Below are 23,648 nucleotides of genomic sequence, written 5' to 3'. Positions count from 1 at the left end.
GAGCCCACAAAAATTGGGAAAGGAAGAAAATGACATTGGGCTGTCCTACAGTGCCATCGCTTACACCCAGCCAGGCTGGTAACGCTACCAGCACCTTGGGCCCACACCGCTGGCTTTTCCCCTGCAGCTCCCCTGCTTTATCCCCGACCCCGGCAGGTCTGGCCTCAGCATTACTGGTGATTTTTGTGTTGCCCTTCCATTTGGTGTTTGGGTGTATTAACGGCACATCGCCTGTTCAGGGCAGTGCGGGGGCTCAGGGGGTGGCATTTTTCCTGCCTCGCTGATCAGTGCTGTGTATCTCCTGCTTTGCAAACTGCCATTGTCTTGGGTATGTGCTCTTCTGAAGGAAGAAACCAATTTAATTGATTTAGTTAATTAATTTACAGCCTTGGCACTGAAGCACAGACTAAAGGTCAACAGCATCCCCTAATTTTGTACAATACAAACCATGACTGCCCTGCCATTTCTTGTTTTCCTGAGGACTTGGCATTATTTTATCACATGGAAACACAGGTCCTCCTGCCCGCAGCTGCAGCTTTGCACACGCAGCTCTTCGTCAGCCCAATCCCAAGTCAGGCTGGGACCAGAGAAAATGTGCTGCAGCCCCCAGCCCTTCTCGTAGCAGTGCTCACCTCTGCAAACGCTGTGCCTGACCTTGCACCACCTGGCAGCGTCTTCGTCTGCACCCTGGACACAGCAAACAGGTGTGGTATGAGCAGGCAGGGGTTCCCACGGCATCTCCTGCCCTCTTGGCAATCAGCCTGATGTAGATCCAGCTGGTGGAGGCGCTACAACTGAAAAATGAGCATGCATGAGGGTGGTTAAAGGTAGTGGTGTGATACCACGGTGCAAGGAGCAATCCAAGTGTGTGGGCTCCCATTGGAGCGGGTGTGCAAAGCTACTGACGCTTGTTTAGCATGATGCTCTGCACCTGTGCATGCATGTGCCCATGTCTTCACTGCGTTAGAGCTTAAGAGGTAGGAGGTTCTTGTCTCCCTCTAGCAGCAAGGGGCTGCTGGTAGGGCTCAGAAACGCTTCTTTCAAGTCTGATCCCGACAGATGTGCTCTGTGGTCAGCATGGATCTTGCTACCAACACCCCCCAATACCATAGGCCTGCTCATTTCCCCACTGCTCCGTTGTGTCCTTGTCCAAGGTTTGTTCCATCCCCACCTCTGACCTCCCGTTGCTGGATGAAGCCAGGCAAAAGCCACTGCCATCCCCGCAGTGAGCTGATGTGGCGCATCACCAGGCTCTGGGAGGAGTTTGGCTTGCAGCACAAGGTAAGGCAGCAGGGCCACCATCAAGCACCCTGCCCTCTGCAGGGTCTCCTTCACCCCTACCAGTCCTCTCCTCCTGCCTCACAGGCTTCTCAGCTGGGCAAGCTACACCTCTCCCTTTTACCCTCCATCCACCCCAAACCTTAAGCTCTGTGCTAAATGACAAAAGCTTAATAAGGGTTGAAGGGTGACCATAAAAAAACCCAAAGAGAAGTTAGCAGAAGCAAAAAACAATGTAAGGTTACTTGCCTTGGCCTCAGAAATGGCTCAACCATTTTGGCCAAGGAAGGAATAAAACAGATGCTGAGCACTGACAGCTCAAACAAGCGGTCTGGGTCTTGATGAGGTACGAGCAATTAAAACAAAAGCTCTTGACATGGGAATGGCTCACTCACCTTAAAAGTAAGCAGTGCTGCAACTGCTATACTGTTTGCCCCAACTAACTTGCCATCACCCACATGACTGTGACACTCATCAGCGACACTATCTCCAAAATCCCAGCTTTGAAGACTGCACCTAGTTCTTCTGCAGACCATGCAATAACCCACCAGAGTGGACACCCACAGACTAAGCCAGCCAGAGGAGCTTCTCTTCACCCTTCCCGTGCTTCCTTGTGGGTGGCCAACCCTTTGCAAGAGACCCTCAGTGAGCGAGGTATGAAAACGCAGCCCCCATATAACAGCTCGGAGTCTAGCGCAGCTTGGCTTTGTCCTCCGAGATGACTGTCCTTGCAGCAGTTAACCAGCTCAGTTATTCCTCTCCCTTCAAACGTTTTATCTGTGTGACACTGCAGTTTCATTTACTTCTCCACCCGGCACCCTCCAGCCATTCTTCTTTAAAGGGAAGGTAAACGCCCTGTGTTGCTTCCCTGACAGTTTTTTAAGCTGTGAATGAAATGAAGCAATAGGCTGGGAGGCAGAGACAGAAAAGCGAGCAACCACGAGTGGACGCGATACACGCGCTGATTGCAACCAGGCGCTCCAGCCGAATGAAAAACCTACTCCCTCCCCCAAGGAGATATTTTAAAAGCCGAAAGCTAAGAACTTAAGTACAAAGGCTTTTGTGTTTTTATTGACATTGTAAGAAACATTTTTTTTTCTTTGTTACAAAAGAGCTAAGTGGTTCTGAAAGCAGAAGTACAGTTTATATGTACACAGTGCTACAGACCCTTCAGATCAACCTAAGGCTCGAGAAACATCAGATCATAACTGCAGGTTTATCAAATGAAGACCACTAAGGCCTGTTACAGCCGAACACTACTCCTACCATACGTAAATGTATTTACACATTTTCTTTTTTTTTTTTTTAAAAAAGGATTACAAGCTTTATTAAAAAAAAAAACTAAAAAAAGGTGAGAAAAAAAAGAACACATTTTTATCTTACACATCTGCATGACTGACAACAGTAACTGTTCCATAGGAGACATTCCACCAATCCAAGGACAATAACACGTGAATACCAGAGGTTTACAAGACGTTTCGGACACTATTAACAGTGGTATGTGCTATTAGCTGAATGGCGAGTACAGCCTCTTCGGGAAGATTTGGCAACACATCTTGGTCCCTCTCTTTTACAGGATCAACACAAAATAAGGCACATACATTGCGAGACTATAAACACTGCTGTTCAGAAGGACGGGCCACTGCCCAACAGGAATGGGGGAGCGACCGGCCACTTCATCAGGGGCTGGGGGGGGAGCAGCGACTGGAAGCGAGGGAGTGAGCCAGCACCTCACTGCATGTACCATCTGGGGCCATTCTCCAAGGAGGTAACAACATCATCTGCCATGCGGATGTACGGGGCCATCGTACCCACCAGCAAACCCCCTCTGGAAGCCAACTGACCTCTCTGCAAAAACACCTCTCCTCCACCCAGGTGTACCCGACAGATGAACTCTCCCTGGTGACTCTGACTTCGTGGGAAGTAAAATTGGCTGGAGAAACACGCAGGCTGAGCGAGGTGGGCGTGCCCAAGGACAACAGTAATGCACCTGGAAGACCCCCAACAGAGCCATTAGAAGAAAAGGTGATTTAGGAAATTCACAATATATTTTTCACTTTCTAGTACTCTAGGGTGAGCAGTGGGTTTCCAACTGCTAAGGCAATGCCAACGGATGTGCCAGATACACATACACAAAAGCAAGCTTTGGCTCTGTAACTGGAAGAGCAGGAGTAGAGGGGTACCAGTAAGCCCGTGAGCAATGATGGTGGGGCTTTCCCCAGACGGCCACACATTGAGAAGGAGGTTGGCAAGTGAAAGCTGGTGTCCAGCCTAACTGTGCCATGCTGAGTGTGTCCAGACTACCTTTTCAAAACAAACCCAAACCCCAAGATAGCTGAGCTACGATGTATTGCTACCCTCACAGGTACCAAAACAAGCTCTTTAGCCTAAACCAGAAAAACATGAGATGATACTAAAAGCTGAAAAGTGACACGTGAGCTTAAGTGGCACATTCGCTTAAGGGTGAAAATGATACACCATTTGCACAAACTCCCCGGGGACATGGTGGAGTCTCTGGTTCTTTGACTTTGCCAAATCAAAACAGAATGCCTTTCTGGAGCGTGTGGTTTCGGCCAAGACACATTGTTGGCCCAAGACAGGGGTAAGTGAGTGACAAAGGTTTGTCAAATCCAGGAAGGCAAATTAGCTACTCAAACAGTCCCTTTTAGCCTTGAGCAATATGGATGGCTCCTTCTAAGCTCTGATGGCTCACATCTGTTAATAGCTTCCCAGCTTCAATTCGACCAGCAAATACAATTATGAACTGGAAAACTGAGTTTAAAATAAGTTTTTGTTGGTGGTTTGTTTTTTTTTTTTTTTTTTTTTTAAACGTATTGGCTCTGTAACAATAAAAGGCTTCTCTCCCAAGCCACCTACTCCCAAGCTGGTCATAAGTCTCCCTGTTGAAATTGTTTATAAACATGTAATTGATGGCTTCATAAACAGCCAGCCATTGGTTACCAAGAACCATCTGAAATGTGTCCAGCACAGCCTTTCCTCATGCACATGCTGCTGTTCCTCAGCGGGGGCACCAGCTGCATCATAGCGCTGCAATGTACAGTGCGGACACCAAAGCGTCCCTTCTACCCCAGGGACCTGCGTGGCCGGAGGCATCCCTCCTCACCCCGGCAGCAGGGCAGGGGCGAGGGCTGCCCAGAGGCAGCGCATCTCTACAGGGCTGCCTCTGGGTGAGGGAGCGCAACAGGGAGCAGCTTTGCCAAGTTGCAACAGCAAACCAACCATCTGCCATGGTGAGCTGCGCCCGATCCCCTGTGCAGCCCAGGGAGCACAACGGGAGGGCTGATAGTTGGTCCTGGGCAGGGAGGCTGGGAGGGGAACTGGCAAAAGGCAAAAGGCAAGACCAGGGAATATGCACGCATGAGACAGTGAAAGGGAGAAATGCTTGCTTAAGATACAGAGGACGACAGGTGGATGATGATAAAAGCTGTAGGATGTTTACATTTGTCTTGGTTTCTGACATTCCCGCTCACAGTGCAGATCACCTGGTACGTGCTGTGAGAAGCCCAAATATGGCCCCAGCACTGGATTCCTATGATGTTTTCCTACTGATTTACAGCTTCTTCCTCTAAGAGCTGTTAATAGATGAATGTTATCCAACAGCTTCACTGAGGCTTTATTCCTACACGTTCCTCAGATGCCATGCCCTGAATCAGCCAGTATTTCACCTTTTTTTACAGTAAAAAAGAAAAAAAAAAAAAAGAGGCTATGGCCTTCCAGCCTATAGAAATCACCTGCTGGTGCTATCCCTAATTTTGACTGGGCTAAAGTTCATCCGCATTTTAAAATTGACCACACTCCTGCTTCTCATTGTACGTCTAACACCAGCTCCTTACAGACATCAAATCCATGACTGAAAAATGCCTGCGTCATTTACATCTTGTAGCAGCATTTTGCTATCGGGATTTAACTGAGAAGTCTGCAAGGGCTGGACTTGCATGCAGCTCCTAGGATGGGAGGATGGGTGAACTTAATCCTTGGTCTTGTAACTGTCCATTCCAGCCCATCCACCCAGGAGCACTGTGTGCTCAGGGCTGCAGACATGGAGCCCAGCACAGCAAAAAGCAAGCTAGAAGAGCTAGTGCTTACGGAGCAAACGCCATTCACCTCTACCAGTCAGTAGCTTCACAACCACCGTGTGTTAGTTCCACTTTTCGCTGGTGTAACTGAGCCTGGGAATTGACCCACTGGTTTGCTGTGAAATGAAATCCACGTTGGTGTCACCAAGAGAGAGAGGTTGGGTTGTCTTTCTGAGTTTTGATTAGATACCAGACATACTTGTTGTTCCATTTGTTTCTTTGCTATTTTTAATGGCAGTTTAAGTTACTTACTTTTGTAAATTCTGGATATGAGTGGAAAAACAGTTAAGATTATCAGATTGCTTGCAATCACTTTCATTTATTTGGCTAGTCTGAAAACTGGGCCATTGGTTTTCTGCTTGTTTTACATGCCATGACTATGATGCTTTTGAAGCCGTAACTGTGTGTTGTGTCAATGGGCATTTACTTATTTTAAAACATACCGTCCACCCACAAAGGTGTATGTGCTAAAAGGGAGGTACAAGACAGTTCTCCCGGCGAAGGAATTGTCACTGCAAATAAGAACCAGTGGCTCAGCAAATTACATCTCAACTATTTGCATTTTAAAAAAGGAAAAAATCCCCAGTATGGAATATTACAATTTTGTTATTTCATTGTCTGAAATACTCCATAAGACCCTGATCGTCTCTCCACAGATGTAGTATGCAGTGAAGGGACTACAGACTACCCAAATCACCAAACATGCACATAATTTTACTATCCAGTCATTTAAAAAAGGAGGCTGAAAAACAGAATACCAGATACTGCAAATTATGATTCGGACTAAGAATAGCTTTCTGGTCCCCTCCTTCCTCTGAAATGGATTAAACACGACACAATCTCAGCATCATTATCCAAGGCAGTGACATCTATCTCGGTGGGTGTTTACAAAAACCTTAAACATTTGCTAGGGATCAAAGGGCTGATGGTTTTACATTCCTTATTAGCTTGAACATCCTAATTTCTTGTGCTGCACAACTCTTAAAACTACAGCCTAGGGGTACCATGGCAGTGCATTTCTAAATTAGTTGTCCACCTCAGTGTGATGTATCCAATGCATCCAGAGAGGATTTCATCACTGTATGCTCACTTTACAGTGTGCCTGGTTATTTTGTGCCTATATGTTTAGGGGTAAAAATTGCAACAGTTTTACAAGGTCTAGTTTCTTTTGAGTTACAGAAAATTGTAAAGTCATTTCATCAGACCTTTCTTTAAAAAAAAACAAAACAAAAACATGCACTTCACACGTTTACATTGGTTTACAATTTAAAAAAAAAAAGAAAAAAGGAAGCTTACAGACATTCAAAAAGGGGGAGAGAGAGAGAAAAGAAAGAGAGGGAGGGAATGGGTGTAGCAATACTGATTCAAAACTGAAATGGAAGACAGTTTCTCCCTAGAACACTTTAGGGTTTTCAGAGTCCTTATTCCATAAAAGGAATATACTGGAAACACATCCCATTTAGGTGAGATGAGATTGCTAAAATACATACACAACTAAAAAATATGAGTCTTTTTTTTCATCTGGTATCTCCTAAGGGTTTTTTTTTTTCATGTCTATTGCATAACAGCAAGAAACTTGCTTTCTTCTGCAAGCGAGGTCAACAAAGAGCTCATGTCCCCAATAGCCATGTTGGTTGTGCTTATGGGCATAGCTGGGAATGTAAGAGACGCTCGGGGAGTGGTGAGGCGTGAGGAATTGCGGGAGAGATTTTGAATGATACTCGGGCTCAGGGCTCCCGAAATTAAGCTGACGTGGTCCCCATCATCTACGATAGCATCAAAATCAATCTGCACACCCTCTAGGCTGTTGCTGTCAATGCTGTCAACTGTGCTTGACACTTGGTTAGCCCCCGGGGAGAGAAGCTCGGCTGAGTTTGCAGTCGCAGTCCCCTGCAGCAGGCAGTTAGCTTCCGAACCAAAGAAAGAACCTGTTTTCATAGCTTGGTGGCTAAAGCCCATGGTTTGGTCATATAACTGACCAGAGTAATTCTGCACGTTAGAGCAGAACTGCTGTGATTGACCTTGCATCTCCATCTTAATGGTGTTTACCCTGTACGTCTGGTTGCCATCGCTTATGTGTCCTTGCTGTTGTGCCACGTTGTTTCTCAACATGTTTTGCCGTCTGTTGCCGCTGTAATTAGAGCACGGCTGGTAACTTTTGGCCACCGACAAACCTGAAGGCTGGCTACCAATGGTATGAGACATGGGCGGACAACTCTGTGGCCCTTGATAGAGGCTGCTTTGTGAGGTAGGACTAACCTGCCCTAGCATCATTTGACTGGATTGACTGACTCCCTGGTAATGGATGCTATCTCCAACTGGTTGGTTTTGCAAATATTCCTGTTCCATCATATTCCTGTTCTGCATCCCATTTGCCATACTGGTGGCTTGATCGCTGGATGCCATGGGATGGCTGAAATTTTGCTGGTTCCCACTCACTGGCATATTGCTGCTTCTCAGCTTCTGCCCTTGAACTGCCATGCCACAGGAATTGTCCACTGCCCCAGACATCATAGCTTGCCTGCCGATGCTTTCACTGTAAGGCTTATTGGGCTGCACGCTGAAAGAATTACCGGCTCCACTGCCGAGAATCGTGTTTTGCTGTAAACCATAGGAACCGTTGTTTTCCACCAGGTTCTGATAGCCGTTCTGCTGGGCCACATTGCTTCTCTCCAGGTTCTGCTGCTGAACCATCATATTGTTATACAGTCCGAAGGCCCGAGTCTGCTGCACTGCTGAGCGCTGACCGCATTTCAGTTTTGAAGGAGATAAGTCAGAACTTCCAGAGCTTACTTCATTCCACTGAATGGGCAAGTCGCTCTTGTTTGCCTCGGAGCCTGCCTGCTGACTGCTAGGTGCAGGGGCTTGGTCAAAGCTGCTGGGGTTGCTGTTTCCTAACACTGAGCTGTGATGCATTTTGTTGCTGTCTAGGCCGTTGTTCAACAAGTGGTCATACATGCCCTGGTTCTGGGAATTCAGATACTGAACCACATCATCTGGCAGGAGATCCTCATCGTTCAGACTGCCACCTGCTTCCATCGTAGCAGCCTCCAGGGCAACATTCTCGCTGATGCTCGGAGGACAGGGGGAGCTGAAGCCACGGAAGACGCCACCCTCAGAACGGGTGTAGTTCTGAAGAACAAGGTTGCGTTTTTCCATGGATGGAGGCAAAGCAGGAGGGTTAAAGCTATTAAGACTGTTGAAACGCTGGACTCTAGGGACAGAGAGGTTGTCGGAGGCCATTCTTACCGGATCGCTGGCTCTCCTGGTCCCGTTTCCTAGAGCATCATGAGACAGAAAATGCCTCCTGCTGTAACCATTTGCCCCACCATCACTACATCTTCGAGGGGCATTCACTGGAGGCAGTGGAGATACTCCAGACTCCCTGCAGTCACCCAAGAGTGCCATCCTTGTTTTGAGGCTCATCCTCTCCATGTTAGGCAGTGGAGTTGGTGGGGGTCCACCAGTAGCTGCTGCATATTTAGCTTTCAGCCTGTATTGCTGGGCTGGCGTGAGGCTGAGAAGACTCGGCAGGTCATCACACTGGCTTGCTTCACTGGAGCGCCGGGAAGCATCCGTTGAGATGGGGTCATAGGAGTCTGCAACACTCACGTTCTGCGGTCTTCCCTCTGCCTGGGAGGCGTCGCTGGACCTCCGGCTGGAGAAGCAAGGTGAGATTCCAGAAGACCTGCGGCTGCTCAAGTAGGCTGAACTGATTGTGCTAGTATTGCTGTCTCTCCTGTTCAGCATGTTCAACACAGTGATGTCTGTACTTGAAAGTTCATTCCTGTTCGGCAGAATAGTCATGGATCCTCCTACACTGCAGCTGCTGTTCGACTGGGTACCTGGAGGTAAAATTCACAGTTAAACAAAACAGGCATCACCCAGGAACTCAAACAGAAAACACTCAGTACACAAGTAAGGGGAGTATAGAGGAAAAGCCTGCATCGCCACAGCAAATCATAGCAGTGCTCTTTATTGAAAGAAGTAGGGATGAAAACTGTGTCCTTAGGTTAAAAGCTAATTCAGAGACTCAAGGGTAACATTTCAGTGTGAATCCCAGCACAAAATTTATAGGCCATAGCCACAAACTGTCATCAGCTGGTGTAGTCCTCTGGCCTGCAGTGCAGCTATGCTGACTGATGTGCCAGAAGGACACATTTGTAAGGGAGCTTTTTATAGGCAAAATATAATTGAACAGGCATTTGCATGGAATGGCAAAATATACAAATTGAAGGCTATTCAAGGTCATTTCTAAGACTTCTTGAAATATTCTTGAAATAAGTCCTAACAACTGCAAAACATCTTTGCTGGTTTGCTTGTTTTGTTTTGTTTTGAAGTAAACAGAATAAATTTCTTAATTTACATAGTTTCTTTTGATTGAATGGGTTTCAGGAGACCTGGGCCGTCACTGCTAGATGGAATGCAGAAACCTATGGGCAATTTGGAGGCAGCAGGGTCATACACTTTGGCAGTGAGCAGCTCCTTGTATGAAAACAACTACAGATCTTCATGGTTCAATCTTGCCTTGCTCCCATTCATGGATATCTGCCCTTTGTAGCAGTAGTGTCTGTAGATATGATTACTTCTATGTGTGGAAACAGTTTATTTAAAGGGCAGCCCAACACATCAATGCAAAAGGTGCCTTGTTAAGGCCTCATCTGAAAGACTTCCATATGATAAACTGGCAGGTACTTATTTCATCTGCCTCGCCTCAAAACAAGACAGGATTATGATGACCTTGAGTCCAAACTTCTAACTGTAGGGAATATTTCAAACATAATGCATGGTTCCTCTGCTGGTCCCTGTTCTGTAAAACACGTGACTATCTGACTTCTCTTAGGGTGGGTAGCAGGACCTGTAATGAGGGGGTAGACAAAAAGCGATCAACTTACGAACCATCCTCACAGCTGCTGAGCTTCATAAGCTGTACTACTTTTTGCAAGGGTTGCAAGACTCTGCTAGCAAGCAACGAATTTAAGGATAAAAAGTGTTATCATTCTCACTATGTGTATCTCACCATTTCCTATGAGAGGTGGCAAGGTCGGGGCTTTGGAAGGTGGAACGGGGTTCAGTCTTGGAAGCATTCCATTAACTTGTTTCAACCTTTCTAATTTCACTTGCTCCATCCATTTGGTCCCTGTCATATTCCTCCTGGCCTGTAAGCCAAGTGCTGTGGTGGCTGTGGAAATGGTAGAGTCCATGATTGGGGTTTCATCAATGACACTGAGGTCTCCTACACTACCGCCACCGGTCAGAGTAAGCTCGATCCCATTGTTGGAATAGTTGCTGATGGGGGACTGTTCGCTGCTGCATGTAGACTGACCACCAGGGCTTGGCTGAGATGTCTGTTGGGGTGAAGTAAGAAACAAAAGAATGTGAGGATTAAGCAAACGCGAGTCTAACTGGAGCCAAAGAAACCCGAATGTAAAGAAAAGATTAGCATTAAATGATGATGGTGATCGTTCATTAAGCAGGTTTCTAGAACACTGATTTTAACTGCAATGAATGCCACTGCAAAATTCAAGATTAAAATCCACTTTCATGTCCTGCTGACAGTATACATTTTATCTATATGAGACTTTTATTTCAGTTATTCCCGTACTTCTATCACTTCATGTCATTCCTGAGCCTGTATGTATGGATACTCTATTTCAGGTACGCGCTGTTCCCAATTGAAACTGCAGGTCAATAAACCAAATCAGAACTCAGCCACGTTACGAGGTCTAATTTACACTGCTAGGCTTGCAGCAAGCAAACAAACAAAAAAGACTCCAAGAACACTGGAATTTGGGGTTTTTTTAATTAGACTTGTGGCTAAAGAATGTAAGTATTTTCCAAGCTTAAGGCTCATTGTTATGAGCAGCGGTTGGCCTGAAATGTTGGCATGTAATAAAACAGGGACAAAGCATCAGCACAAAAATATTGTATCATATTATCCTGTGACCCTAGCAGCATGTTCTAACTTATACCGTCTCTGCCCTGAATCAAGACAGCGATTATCAACTGTATCAAATACTTAATTTCATTAGAATTTAAGAATTTAATTTTAAGAATTTAAATACACAGTACAGCCTGCTAATCTACGGGCATAATACCGCAATAGCTTCTTCTTTCTTAACAGTGTTCCCTGCCGCTCTAGCAGAATTCCTGCTGTGGGGAAACAGGGGCTTGATTTAATTTTTATATGCATAAAGGTCTCATAAAAGAATGGGAAAATTTCTCTGACAAACTGAAACAGACAGACAAACTGACAGACAGAACAGACAGCAAGACAGACAGAAGTCTCTGGACATAATATCTTAATGTAGATTGTATCAGTGTGATCACAAATCTGTGAGGCATGCAGTATCATTTTGCTCCCAAGAACAGTTTCATGTAAGTATTTAACTTTTGGGTTTTTCTTGGGTTTTAAAATTATTTTTCCATGCCAGCCGGTGATTTTTTTGCACACTTTACTGATGAATGCTGGCTCGAATTTCTGAGGTAGCAGTGACAGCTCCCACTCTTAACACTGGTGAATAAAGACACAGATTCATGGCAATACTGTAGCTTCATATACCCCGAGGAGTCCATTAAGATGCAATAACTATTTTATTATTTCTAACTTGAACGATAATACTTAGAATTTATGAGACCACACTGAGCATGTTCACTTCCAAATCCTGGCCATGGCAGATTTGGTGATAAGGAGTAACTGTTACTACGCAGAAGAGAGTTTGTGCTTCTGGACAACAGTTCCATGCCATGTGGAAGAGCACTAATGGTCAGAAGCCTGTTCTTGTAGCCACATGTCAAGATCACAGTGAGGTAGGTTACAGAAATAAGAACTGTATCATGGGGAACATACATTTCTAGATGTGCAATACAGAAAAAATGGATGTCTCATCTAGAGGGGAAGGTACAAAGACATTTCTGAAGACATTTCACCAATATAAGCCAGATTTTTCACATGTGAAGTATTGCAAAATACTCACAGCACATCACATTTGGGAATGAGTTTGATGGATTGCACATTACTAAATAAAGGAATGATTGGCAACAGGCAGAGGCTAAAATAAAGACATAAATAATGTTGCAGTAAGAAAAACATCAGAAAAGTTAAAATGCCCTCACCTTATTACCCACTGTCCTTAGGAAGTTAGAACATGACATTTAAGAGCATTAGACAGAAAAGACATTGGATTAGTTGAAAAAAAAAACAACCAGAAAAATCGATCTTAATTCATACAAGCAATGAAAAACAGGAAATACAGAATTGTTTTTTGAAGTATTAATATTTCCCACTGAAAAATATCTGTGTAAGCAATCAGCATTAATACCCCTCTCCTGCAAATTTTATTAAAGTTAAAACTGACTACACTCAACGTACCTCAGTAATGCTATAGATTGACCTAGCTAAGCAAGAAGGGAATGGGTTTTGTTCCTTTGTAATCTGAAGCAGTTATCACCACAGATGGCAGAGGATCTCCTTTCGACTTCAGCAGGAGTTAACTCTGGGCCCTTGGAAGTTTCCGAATTCATGATTAATATTCTGCAGTTCTGGCATAAGCCTTAGGCACAATATAGCAGTAACTCATATTTCAATGAGTAATCACTTTGAATTGCAGCATGATTAACAATATGAGCAGAATTTGGAGGGCTCATATCTCTAGTCCCCAAGGGATGGGTCCAGATGAAATGTAGACCCAGATGTGGAAGAGGATGGAGTGACTGCCTTTGCTAGTTTTAATACTTGTGGAGAGGATGGATGGCACAGGAAATGCAGGCAAATGAAAAAAACAACTTTGTTATTTAAGATAGCATGTCAAAAAATGGAATAAGGTCCTTTTCAATGTTCAAGGCTATACTGGTTTAATGCAATACATTAAGGTAAACCAGTGGAAAGACCTGCAGAGACTCTTAATTCAGCTCCATTTAGTTAAATTGGAATTAGGTTAATTTGGTCAAGTTAAATTAAGTATCAGATTAACATAAGAGGTCACATCAAAATAGAGACCAACTATTATCAAAAGATCTCCTCCTGCTGTTTAAGAAAGTCTGTTTATCTTGCTCCCGTTTGATCCATGACCTGACAACCTCAAGCCCCTAATATCTGATCATTGCCCCAGGTTGTCCAAAAATTATCATCAGTATCATCGTTTTAGTCTTTTGGACTTGTTGATTTTTTATTTGCATTCTGGTTTTGAGCCTGCAGGATTCACGTTCTCTAAATTTCTTCTGTAAACAGGAGAGTAGAAAAAAATGCCTCTTAAAAAATGAAAGCTGTGATTTTCTCATAATATGCTGATTCCAAAAGACAGAGCTTTAGGAGAAACAATTATTGTGAGAATTGCCAACACTGCACTTACTGCATATTGCACAGATTAGATGTAATCTTTTTATTTGCTATTTTTTACACTTTAAAAACATTTTACAATAGAAACGAAAAAGAAAACCTCACAAAACCTAACTTCGTGAGCTAGAGTTTACGGGTTTGAGCATTCCATAAAGGCATTATTAACTGGCTGCAAGAAGAAAAAGGACAAAGGGAGCAGCACGGTGTATTGCATACCATTGGTTTTTCTGACTTGACTGCTTTCACTTGGAGGCATTCTTCACGCTTTGAGGTAGTGTTGCTGAGGTCCTTCTGCTCACCAATTGCACCCTGAGTCTGATGGCCTGGTGACCGGGTCTGAGAGTGGCTGCCTGGGTCTCTCGGTGGCGGAGGCCTTGGGTGGATATCTCCCCGCTGCTTCTTGGTGACATGTGCCTCCGGGCCGTGCACGGTCTTCACATGTTTCCGGAGAGAACTAGGGTCTGTGTAGCGCTTTGTGCAGCCCGGTATCTTGCAAACATACGGTTTCTGCCAAGACAGGAGAAACACTTAAATTAGATTTAATTCCATGTGGGACACCTGAAGAACTCCTCAGAGCACAACTGGTGTTACAGTTATACGCTTTCACAGTGAATTTGTTATCTGATTTATGGTCTCTACAGTGACTGCACCTAGTCAAACCTATCAATTCCCCTTGGTTTTGATGGTACCCATTAATGTTGCATGGTTTACAGAGGACAGAGCCTCTCATGATATAAACTGGCACAGCTTTAACTTATCATAACAGCAGAGTCAAGAGACCTATGGCAATTTAGGAAGACTGGCCTAATTTTCTGTTCTGTCCACTGCCCTCAGCAGTTTGATACCCTGTTTCTAGTATGCCCAATACCTACTCCTTGACATTCAGAGGCGAACAACCCGCTTCAAAACATACTGGGACATACATTCAGAGAGGATTATCTGAGGAAGAATTTCTCTTCCTGGCCAAAATGATGCACTAGTACTATCACTGCTACTAGCATAACTACTCACTCATTTTCTTTAAAACTATATTCCTGTTAATTTCTCTAGTTCACTAAGCAATGCAGAATGAAGTAAATTTACTGTCTTATAATTCCACAAAGACCTTCTTTGTCTTATATTATGAGAGGATTAGAAAGGAAGAGTTAAACCCTTCCTAACACTTTAATTGCCTCAGGAAACAAAGTATCATTCACTCACTTTTATTACAGAACTGTTTCCAAGAAACTACTATTTTTAAATTTTACTTGTACTAGCCCTCAAGGGGAAAAAAAAAAAAAAAAAAAAAAAGAGAGAGATCCTCATGCAGAATTCCTCAAAGGGGCTCTCTGTCTGCTTACACATGGCACTGCGGAGCCTTTGACAAATGTAGCTTCCGAATGGCTGTCTAAGGCCTAAGCCTGCTTACACTGACGTCAGCAGGAAAAAAAAACCTCCCCTTGACTTGAATAGGAGCAAAAATGTCAATTGTGAGCAATTTACAGTTGATGCTGAGCTACTGAGGCAGGCTTTCTCGAGATGCTATGGAAGTACAAATCAATTAGCTCTCTTCTGTGTATGTATAGGGCAGATCTCTATCAAGGTATCTCAGCTGCTTTTAACTCTGTCTGTAAGTTACCTACTTACAACCAAAACTGCACTGTAAGGAAGTGATGAATTCGGTCTGTGCTTTCCATAATATTCATGGCACTACATCATTTTACACTGTCTAAGAGCATTAGCCCGTTTCATTGGGAAATAACAGTGAAGGAAATTTTTCATTTGAGTTTGCTGCTGCAACTACCAGATATGATGTGCAGCAGAAAATTTTTTTTGGTGACCTACTGTTAGACATGAAATCTTAATCTTAAAACAACAGGGAGTCTGGGTCATGCCTGCAAGTTTGTGAGGATCTTACTCATCAACTAGGCAACAAACAGACTGGTTCAGACAGTGAATGAAACAAAAGCTCAGTCAGCTATTGGTGACACTTCGATGAACTTCTTTCTACCTTGGTGAAAATTCACAAAATTGCTACTGGGCAATACAGTTGTTGGGCAGCTGAGAGCACACTGCAGGGACAGGGCAAACTCAGAGATGTGCAACACACTCTGCTTCCCTTGTGACTCAAGAGAGGCTGCAGGGACCAGGGGACTGTAAGGAGATGAATGCTCCCAGGAGATTCTGCCAGTCTTAGTGAATGCCTGCAACAGACCTGACAGACGGAGAAGCATACAAGCCATGTGAAAATGTATACACCTGCTATGGTGTCCAAACCACACAGCATGCTGGTATGGCCTGCCCTTCCAGTATATTTGGCTTTAGGCTAGAAGGAGTATAGAGAGAGGTCAAGGAGGAGAGACAGCACTCCCCGAAGATGTGAGACTGAGAAGATGTGATTCCCTGTGTAACCTGAAATGGGACAATAAAGCAGGGAGAAGGCATGAAGATGGTGTGACTCCTGAAAGAGTGGGCAGCAGGAACAGGAAACACACAGTAACAAATGGAGAGTTTGGGAGACGGCTGTGACTGCCACAGCTGGTTTGCTCAAGATCAAATTCCCTCCACTGCATTGCTACTCTGTGAGGTCTGTTCAGGATAGAAAGACAGAGAAATAGCCCAAAGCAGGAAAAGACATAACTCAGAACTTACAGGGCAACCCACATTTTCCAAACCCTGGACACTTCCCTATGGCTGTCCACAGCAGCCAGAAAGGATGCTGCAAGACGCCATGGGAGCTGCAGCTCAGCAGCCGCCAGGTGTCACCACCGACCCAGGCAAGGGGACACACTCCGGGTGCTGCACAAGCCGCTCCAGCTTTGGAGGGACAAACAACCCCAGTGTTTCAGCTTGGATCTGTCCCCATTTAACGCATATGTTTATGTTAGACCCCTCTTTCAAACCTCTCTTACACTTAATAAAATGACCCACAGCCTCTTTAGGTCCATATGACGCTGGAATGACTGTGCTTGTAAGACCCATCTAGAACTTATCCCTTTTCAGGTGGCTGAGGGTTTCTGTTCCTGTCCTCTGTAATAAATTGCTATGATCACATTGTAAGTCTGTTCAACTCCTGACTTTATTTTTTTTTTTTTTGAAGCTGTGCTTACTTACCTCATTGGAATGAGTCCTGTTTTGGTGCTTGGCCCTGTCAGACGCGTTGGAGAAAGCTTTGTTGCAGCCTTCATGTTCACACACATATGGTTTCTCTCCAGTGTGAGATCTCAAGTGCGTTTTCAAGTTTTCTAGCCTGGAGTAGGCCTTTGTACAACCTTCAAACTGCAGACAAAAAGTACGTCTGGATTAATTTTAATCTTTGGATTTACAGGAAACAGTAAAAGCTGACCTATAAAAGTTTAGAAACTTTCTAAGCCTTCATAACCTTGCCCAAAGTAATTTTGTTTTGATTTGTTAGATTTTAATTTTACCCAGGCAAACCCCATCACAGCTCAAGTTAAAATGCTTCCAGCATTATGTAAATCTTCTCTTACAGGAGGGCACAGTATTTGTGTACTTCGCCTAAGACAGAAATCCATTGCAAAGTCATTAGGAGGCTGGTGGCCAGCAATAATACCCAGCTGTAGCTCTGTAATAGAAAGTGATTTTAAATAATTAAGCAAACTGAGCCCTGTTTAATAATGCCTTTTGGGGCTTCTTTGCGCTTTACATTTGAGGTAGTGGGCCAAATTACCCAGTGAATCCCCACTCCTAAGGCTCTTGCCATCTGGGCAAGCTGGATAATGAAGCATGCAAGGTAGTGTCTTCTCCAACAAAAGTCCAACAGACAAGAGATCAGGGGATGCATCTGCACTGTTCTGTTCCCTGCACAGCCCCAGCTCCCCTGTCCGAGCCTGGAGCTGACCCTCTTTTACTCACAGTGCATTTGTGTGGCTTTTCCCCTGTATGTCTCCTCATGTGGACCACCAGCATATACTGGGCTTTGAATGGCTTCTGCTCCCGGGAACAGTCCAGCCATCGGCACACAAACTCTTTCTTCTCACCATGTATATGGTCATTGTTTATATGCTGTTTGGGTAGAAGAGAGATTACAGCTTAACAGAAATGTAACATCATCATCAGCCTTACTGTGAGTTCGCATTGGAACGGCACCAGAGGCTCAGGTATGAACCAGGATCCCACGGTACTAAAAGAGTATGAAGACTGTCTGTGCTCCAAAGCAATCATGGAGTTCAAATCATAGATCTCACTGGAAGTCCGCTAAGGCCCATGAATGTGTTTCTACTGAAATCAACAGGCTTTGGGATCAGGCCTCACGGATACAGGCTGTTAAATGGATCCTGGATAATCTCATGCACAGCACCATTTGCATGACTCACATTGAGTAATACTTTCCCGGATCAGGGAAGCCTTATTTAAGTGCCACTCAACACAAACAAGGTTTACAAAATTGGGCCTTTAAAAACACGTTCTCCAACCTGACAAAACAGAGCTGATAAACCATGTTTCCACCAAAACTTTTAACTCACTAAATTTTCTTTCAGTAAAAAAGCTGGGTTAGTGTACATGTTGTGGCAGCAGAAACAAAACCTTTCACGCTGCAGGAACTAAAAACTCTGAGCACAGAAGCATCCATCAAGCCACCTTTTGCCACTGCCAAGTACAGCTCTGCCTGAAAGTCTCTGGGAGCAACACCTGCCTGCTCCAGGCCTGTTGACACACATGCACGTGTCTTTCTGTGGTCAGTGTCATCTGCGTGAGTGTATCCAGATATAGGCTGGGGCTGTGTACCTTTTACTGTTCTGGAAAAATAGCTTGCTCTGTTCTCTTCACTGAGATCCAGTTCAGCAGAGTATTTAAATATGGATTTAATTCTTGCTGACTGTGTTTCTGAGAAGAAACGTCAGATGAATCAGGGCCAGCTTCAAGATTGGTTTGTTTTTTTCAGGGTTTAACTGTTTGGATTTTTTGCACAGCTTCAGAAAACAATAAAAACACCTACACCTGGACTTTCAAAGGTTTATGAAGGCTGGAATTTCAGCAAGAGCTACTTGACTCATCCTTCTGGACTCTTGGGGAAAGCCTGGCTCAGAGACTTCACCGTTGCTGTACTTTCTAGAACAGCTTGGTAGCTGTGCCACTAGATGGCCACATTTCTCAGCGAATGTGAGTATTTCCATTAAGACATGAGACAAACTCCTTCCAGAGCTTGCATTCGATCACAGCACAGGTATGAAATCTGTATTTGCTCTGTACGCAGCTCACAGAAAAAGCCGCCATACAGAAACTCAGTAGTTCATACTGGAACACAAAGAAGATAATCCCAATCCTTTCTAAAGTCCTGAAAACATTCAGAAAACCCAATAAAATCACTTATGTTCACAATTATGCAGCATCGCCATGGCAAACAATTGTGCACTGCCTGTAAAAGATGACTGCTCTTTTTCTGTAACTTTATTGCCATTTCTTAGAAGTTGTGATGGGGTGCAGAGCACATGAACAGAGCAGATGTGCTGGACAACGTACAACATTGTAATCTGCAGGAGTTTATGTTTCAAGTGCAGCTCTCTAGTCCATTTGCTCCTACACACGCCTGTACCAAAAGTGTACAGATGCCCTGCACTGCAAAATGGCATTGGAAGAGTACAATGAGGTTAATGTGCACGCTTCTTTCTTGAAAGAGAAAGAAGTAACAGGACAAAACTCAATGCATTCAAGTAATTCTTGCCCAAATCTTTCTGCAAACACTACAGACAGTGACTTTTTTGGTTAAACTTACACGGCATGGAGGGAAATGAAAACTGAGTGTGCAAAACAGGCTTTTAATTTGGTATAAAAACTTCAAGGCTGGTAAAATCAGTTCACAACAGCACCTCTCTTTACCTCCCACTGTGTGGACATTTAGGCACCATGGATGCTTTTTCAGCGAAATTCTTCATAGGACACTGTTTCTCTTTGTCCCTGCAAATGGGCTTGCTCATTGCTCCAGATCTCTAGCTTTTATCAGCAAGAGCATCCTCTAAAACTAACCTTTCTCATGGGTGTAAAACTCTCTTCCTCAATCCCTCCCCAGCTCAGGCTCAATGCGGCAGCTGGCAAAGCTTCCCCAGGATAGTGACTTGATCATTTGCCTCTCTACAGCACTCCACTGGCTCACCTGTCAAGTATCTTGTGATCATCCTCAGGTCACTGCACAAATGTATCCCTCCCTACTCATCTGCCCTGCTCTCTTATCCTGTCACTCCTTTCCTACTCCCTCTGCTCTTCCTACAATCCCCTCTTTGCACTGTTTTCCCTCATTGCTTTGATGCTCCAAGTGGCCTCTGAGAGCTCACCTGCAAAGCTATCTCATTCTCATTCAACCCCTCCCAGGACTCCCACCTTCAAGTAAAGCCTAGAAGAAATGAGTCCATGACATCATCTGCTAAGCTGGGTAATTTCTTTATCTCTCAGGTGAGCTGCTCAATTGCTTTTTGCAAAGGGGTGTATTTTAGCAGACCTATAAATGTGCCCAAATACTGGAAGGCTGGTCTGGAAGAAGGACACGTGCTAGACATTAAATCAGCACCAGTAAAAGTCCAAGAGCAGAAACCAGCAGTGCTCTCAGGTAAGGAGATTCACAGCATTTGTAATCCTGACCATGTAGGGCCAGATTCAAACACTCTTGCTTGCTCAAGTTATGATTTGAAAACTGATCGGTCATCTGCTATGGACATGTAGGCAGAATTATATAAATACAAAACAGGAACTAATCTACACTGGTTTTTTTTATCATTTGGCAGAAACAATGTGCAATACTTACAACATGTTTAAAGGAAGAGGGAGGTCTCACTGTGCAAACAACGGCAATTAGAAAAGTTCAGAAGTTTGTGAACTCTGGCATTCAGGTCCTTTGACTCAGATAATTACCTTTGGATTTTGCACGGTGTTTTTGGCTCCCTGGTCTCTATTATGAGAGGGAATGAATAGTTTTGAGCTTGTAAAACAAAGAACAGTCAGGAATAAGAGTATTATGCAAAGCAGCAGCTTTGGTACAGTACAATAAGGATTTATGGGGTTTCAATTTATAATCTGTTTGTAACCTTATTACACCCGTGAAATGTCACATTCCAGAGACTAGATCAGAAGGGGTTTTTTTTTCTGGTGAAATTGAATTTTGATGCAGTTTCAGGGCGTGAAAAGGCTTTTCTTTTAATTTTGTAGGCCCAAACCTGCAAGTTTTACTTACACTGGTAATCCTTATTAGAGTAAATAGGCGCATGAAAGCCAATGATATTACTCCCCAGTGTCAGGTTTGCTAACATAAGGCTCCAAAGCACCAGCTCTGTATTACTAAGAATTTCTGACATAAAAAAAAAAAGCCCCCATTAAAAGCTGGAATTCTGCTAGCTATCTCCCATTGCACACAGCTCCAAAAAGCTGCTAAACAGGGGTCATTTGCAGAATACCAGTCACTTTCATGCAACTTCATTGCTCATTACCAAACCTCAGTCTGTCCTGGCTCACTTTCTTTTCTTTAAAAAATGTTATTATCATTTGGCTTCAAAATACCCTAAAATGAACAGAGGGAGATTACCTAAATAATGATTTTTGGTCTCAGAACACCCTGGCTTTGAAGGAGGAAGCTCTGAGATGGATTTCAATTCCAGAGCAAAAACGCCACCAAATTTATTGAAATCAAGGCTGAAGTTGGCCCATCTCTACCAGGGAAGCTCAAAAACCAGAGGTAACAGGAAGCACAACCTGCAGTGTCCTGGAAGCATAAATGCTTGCATGGTAAGTAATACTATTTAAAAAGGGAACAACTTAAAACATACGTGTTCTTATATAATCAATGCACACCATATGTGGAACACCATCTTGAAGCACATGATGTGAGGTGACGCTGGAGGTAGGATCTGCAATAATCTTAGTGTTCTATTTCCCCCCTCCCTGGGGCTTTTAGAAGAAAAGGAGTATCTAAGCATATCCTAGCTGACTGCTTGGTACGCATTAGCTACTCAATCCATAAACAAAGGCCAAATGGGCTCTCACTGTAGTCAAACAGCAGGAGGAAAGCCCCTTCATACTGGTGGAATGAGTTAGGAACAACAGAAGAAGAATGACTGTCACCTGCAACTGAGAGCAGAGCCACTGCATTTGCTGTGTGGAAGATGAAAAGCAAATGGCAAAGAGGCATTGCAGTGGAACGGCTGCTAAACGCAGCTCATCCTGCAGCTGCGCGATGGAGTTGCGGAGCCCATGGGCTGCAGAGAGGAAGTGTGCAGAGATTGTGTCCGGCAGTAACAGACTGGAGAGCTCTGAGGCAGGTTTGGAAGGGGATTAGTTGTCCCTGACCTGTAAGTCCTGTAAGAGCAGATGGCTCTTCTAGGAACTCACTCCTCTGCTGGTTAGCAACTAATTTCTAGCTTCAATTTATTCACAGCCAATTTATACTCATTTGTTCTTGTGCCAACACTTTCCTTTAGCTGAAACAGCTCTGCTTCCCTGGACGGTGGTTATTTCTCTCCCTTCCCTACCCCAACTAATCAACCCCTTGGCCTTCATTTGCTGGATTAAATAAACTGGTTCCCTCTGGTCTTCTCTAGGATGACCAAGTCCTCACTCCCACTCCTACCCTGCTTTGGCTGGAGATGTGGAAGTCCCTGGTGTCCTGCCTGTCATTTTGTTCTCAGGTTCCTTGCTGCCACTTCCAGGACTGCATTAGTGCATCCTGCCTCAGTGGCCCTCTTGGCTCTTCTCTTCACCTGCTCTAGTATGACTTCACCTTCTTCACCAGAATAGCATGAAGTACACCAGAGCCCGCCAGACTTGGCATAAAAGAATTAAACTTTCCTGTCCTTGCTTAGGTGTAAGTACAGATCTCTCCTTCACTTTGGACTTGAGACCTTTACCAAAGCATCTCAGTACCTCATAGAGTGAATGTACCTCTCTTACCAACAAACCTTGGGAAGCAGCACCTACTACTACGGTCGCAGTAGAGGGAAAGTCAGGAAGTATTTAGGTGTCTGATTCCCACTGCAAGTAGTCACTTATTCATGAGTGGTGTGCATACTTCTGAGGTTCTTGACCCACAGACCTTCCTGAGATATCTGAGTGATTGTAAAAAGAGTATCAGCATCCAGAAAAGTGACAGGGCATCACTTAAGCAAGTACCCATGCTTGCCTGCTCCCCAGGGATGCAATCCATGGCTCATCACGGCTCCTCACTACCATTTTAGGTAGTCAGGCAACTAAGAGATGACATCAGGCAGGCCTCCCTACCATCTCATTAACATCTCGATAAAGATTAACTCCATGATGCATAGCAAGATGGACAGACAGAAGCTTTGTAAAGAAGTCAGGATATAAAGGAGGTCCTGGTGAGGCAGGAAATACCCTATGACAATAGAAATCCCATTATGAGGAGGAAAAAAACCTGCATCTCCGTGGAGTGAAATCCCCAGCAGACTTTTCGGACACATTCCAGTCACTGCAATCGAGTCTCCCTCTAACCTCTGTGACTCTCTCTTAGAACAATACATGCATTTTAATTTCCTCTTATCTGCTAGAAAATAAGTATGGATCCCTTCTGTCCTTTCCCTACTAAAGATCATCTGTGGGTACATCCATGCTAAACAACCACAAGAGACTCCTGTCTCCTCCCTGCTGCACCAGTCAAGATGCTTTTGACCTCGTGTCCTTAGGGTGGCATAAGTACTTAAGCCATTTTTAGTTCCTGAGATGGAAGAAGCACTTAAGCTGCTTTAAACCTTTATGGTGGCATAAATGCTTAAGCTGCTCGCAGTTCCTAAAGCCAAGTTGAAGCTACAGCTATACATGAAGAACTCTGCATTTCTGCATAGGCATATGCCTGTGGAGAAGCTCAGATAACTATCTCCACTCCTGCTTCCTTTCCTTTGGATGCATTTATTGTTATTCTATTAGAGTTCTTGAGGCTGTCTTGCATACTTTATGGAAGATTTAAGAAATGCTGTTCTGACAGATCTCTGCTAACG

At 44.3% G+C, this 23,648-nt stretch overlaps 1 protein-coding gene across 2 annotated transcripts in view; it reads right to left on the bottom strand.

The window, feature by feature from the left end:
• Positions 1-2,322: 2,322 nt before the first annotated feature.
• GLI3 (GLI family zinc finger 3) overlaps positions 2,323-23,648 on the bottom strand; it is a 211,385-nt gene continuing 190,059 nt past the window's right edge. For both annotated transcript variants that reach the window (XM_064443852.1, XM_064443853.1), the window contains exons 11-15: positions 17,569-17,718; positions 16,807-16,971; positions 13,930-14,220; positions 10,396-10,723; positions 2,323-9,220 (exon numbers count right to left, since the gene is read on the bottom strand). In XM_064443852.1, coding sequence (XP_064299922.1) covers positions 6,930-9,220; positions 10,396-10,723; positions 13,930-14,220; positions 16,807-16,971; positions 17,569-17,718 — 3,225 coding nt within the window. In that variant the 3' untranslated portion in view covers positions 2,323-6,929. The remainder of the gene's footprint in view (positions 9,221-10,395; positions 10,724-13,929; positions 14,221-16,806; positions 16,972-17,568; positions 17,719-23,648) is intronic.

The sequence above is a fragment of the Phalacrocorax carbo genome, chromosome 2, assembly GCF_963921805.1.
Source record: "Phalacrocorax carbo chromosome 2, bPhaCar2.1, whole genome shotgun sequence".
NCBI classification, from domain to species: Eukaryota; Metazoa; Chordata; class Aves; order Suliformes; family Phalacrocoracidae; genus Phalacrocorax; species Phalacrocorax carbo.
This window is presented reverse-complemented; position numbering and strand designations above follow the sequence as displayed.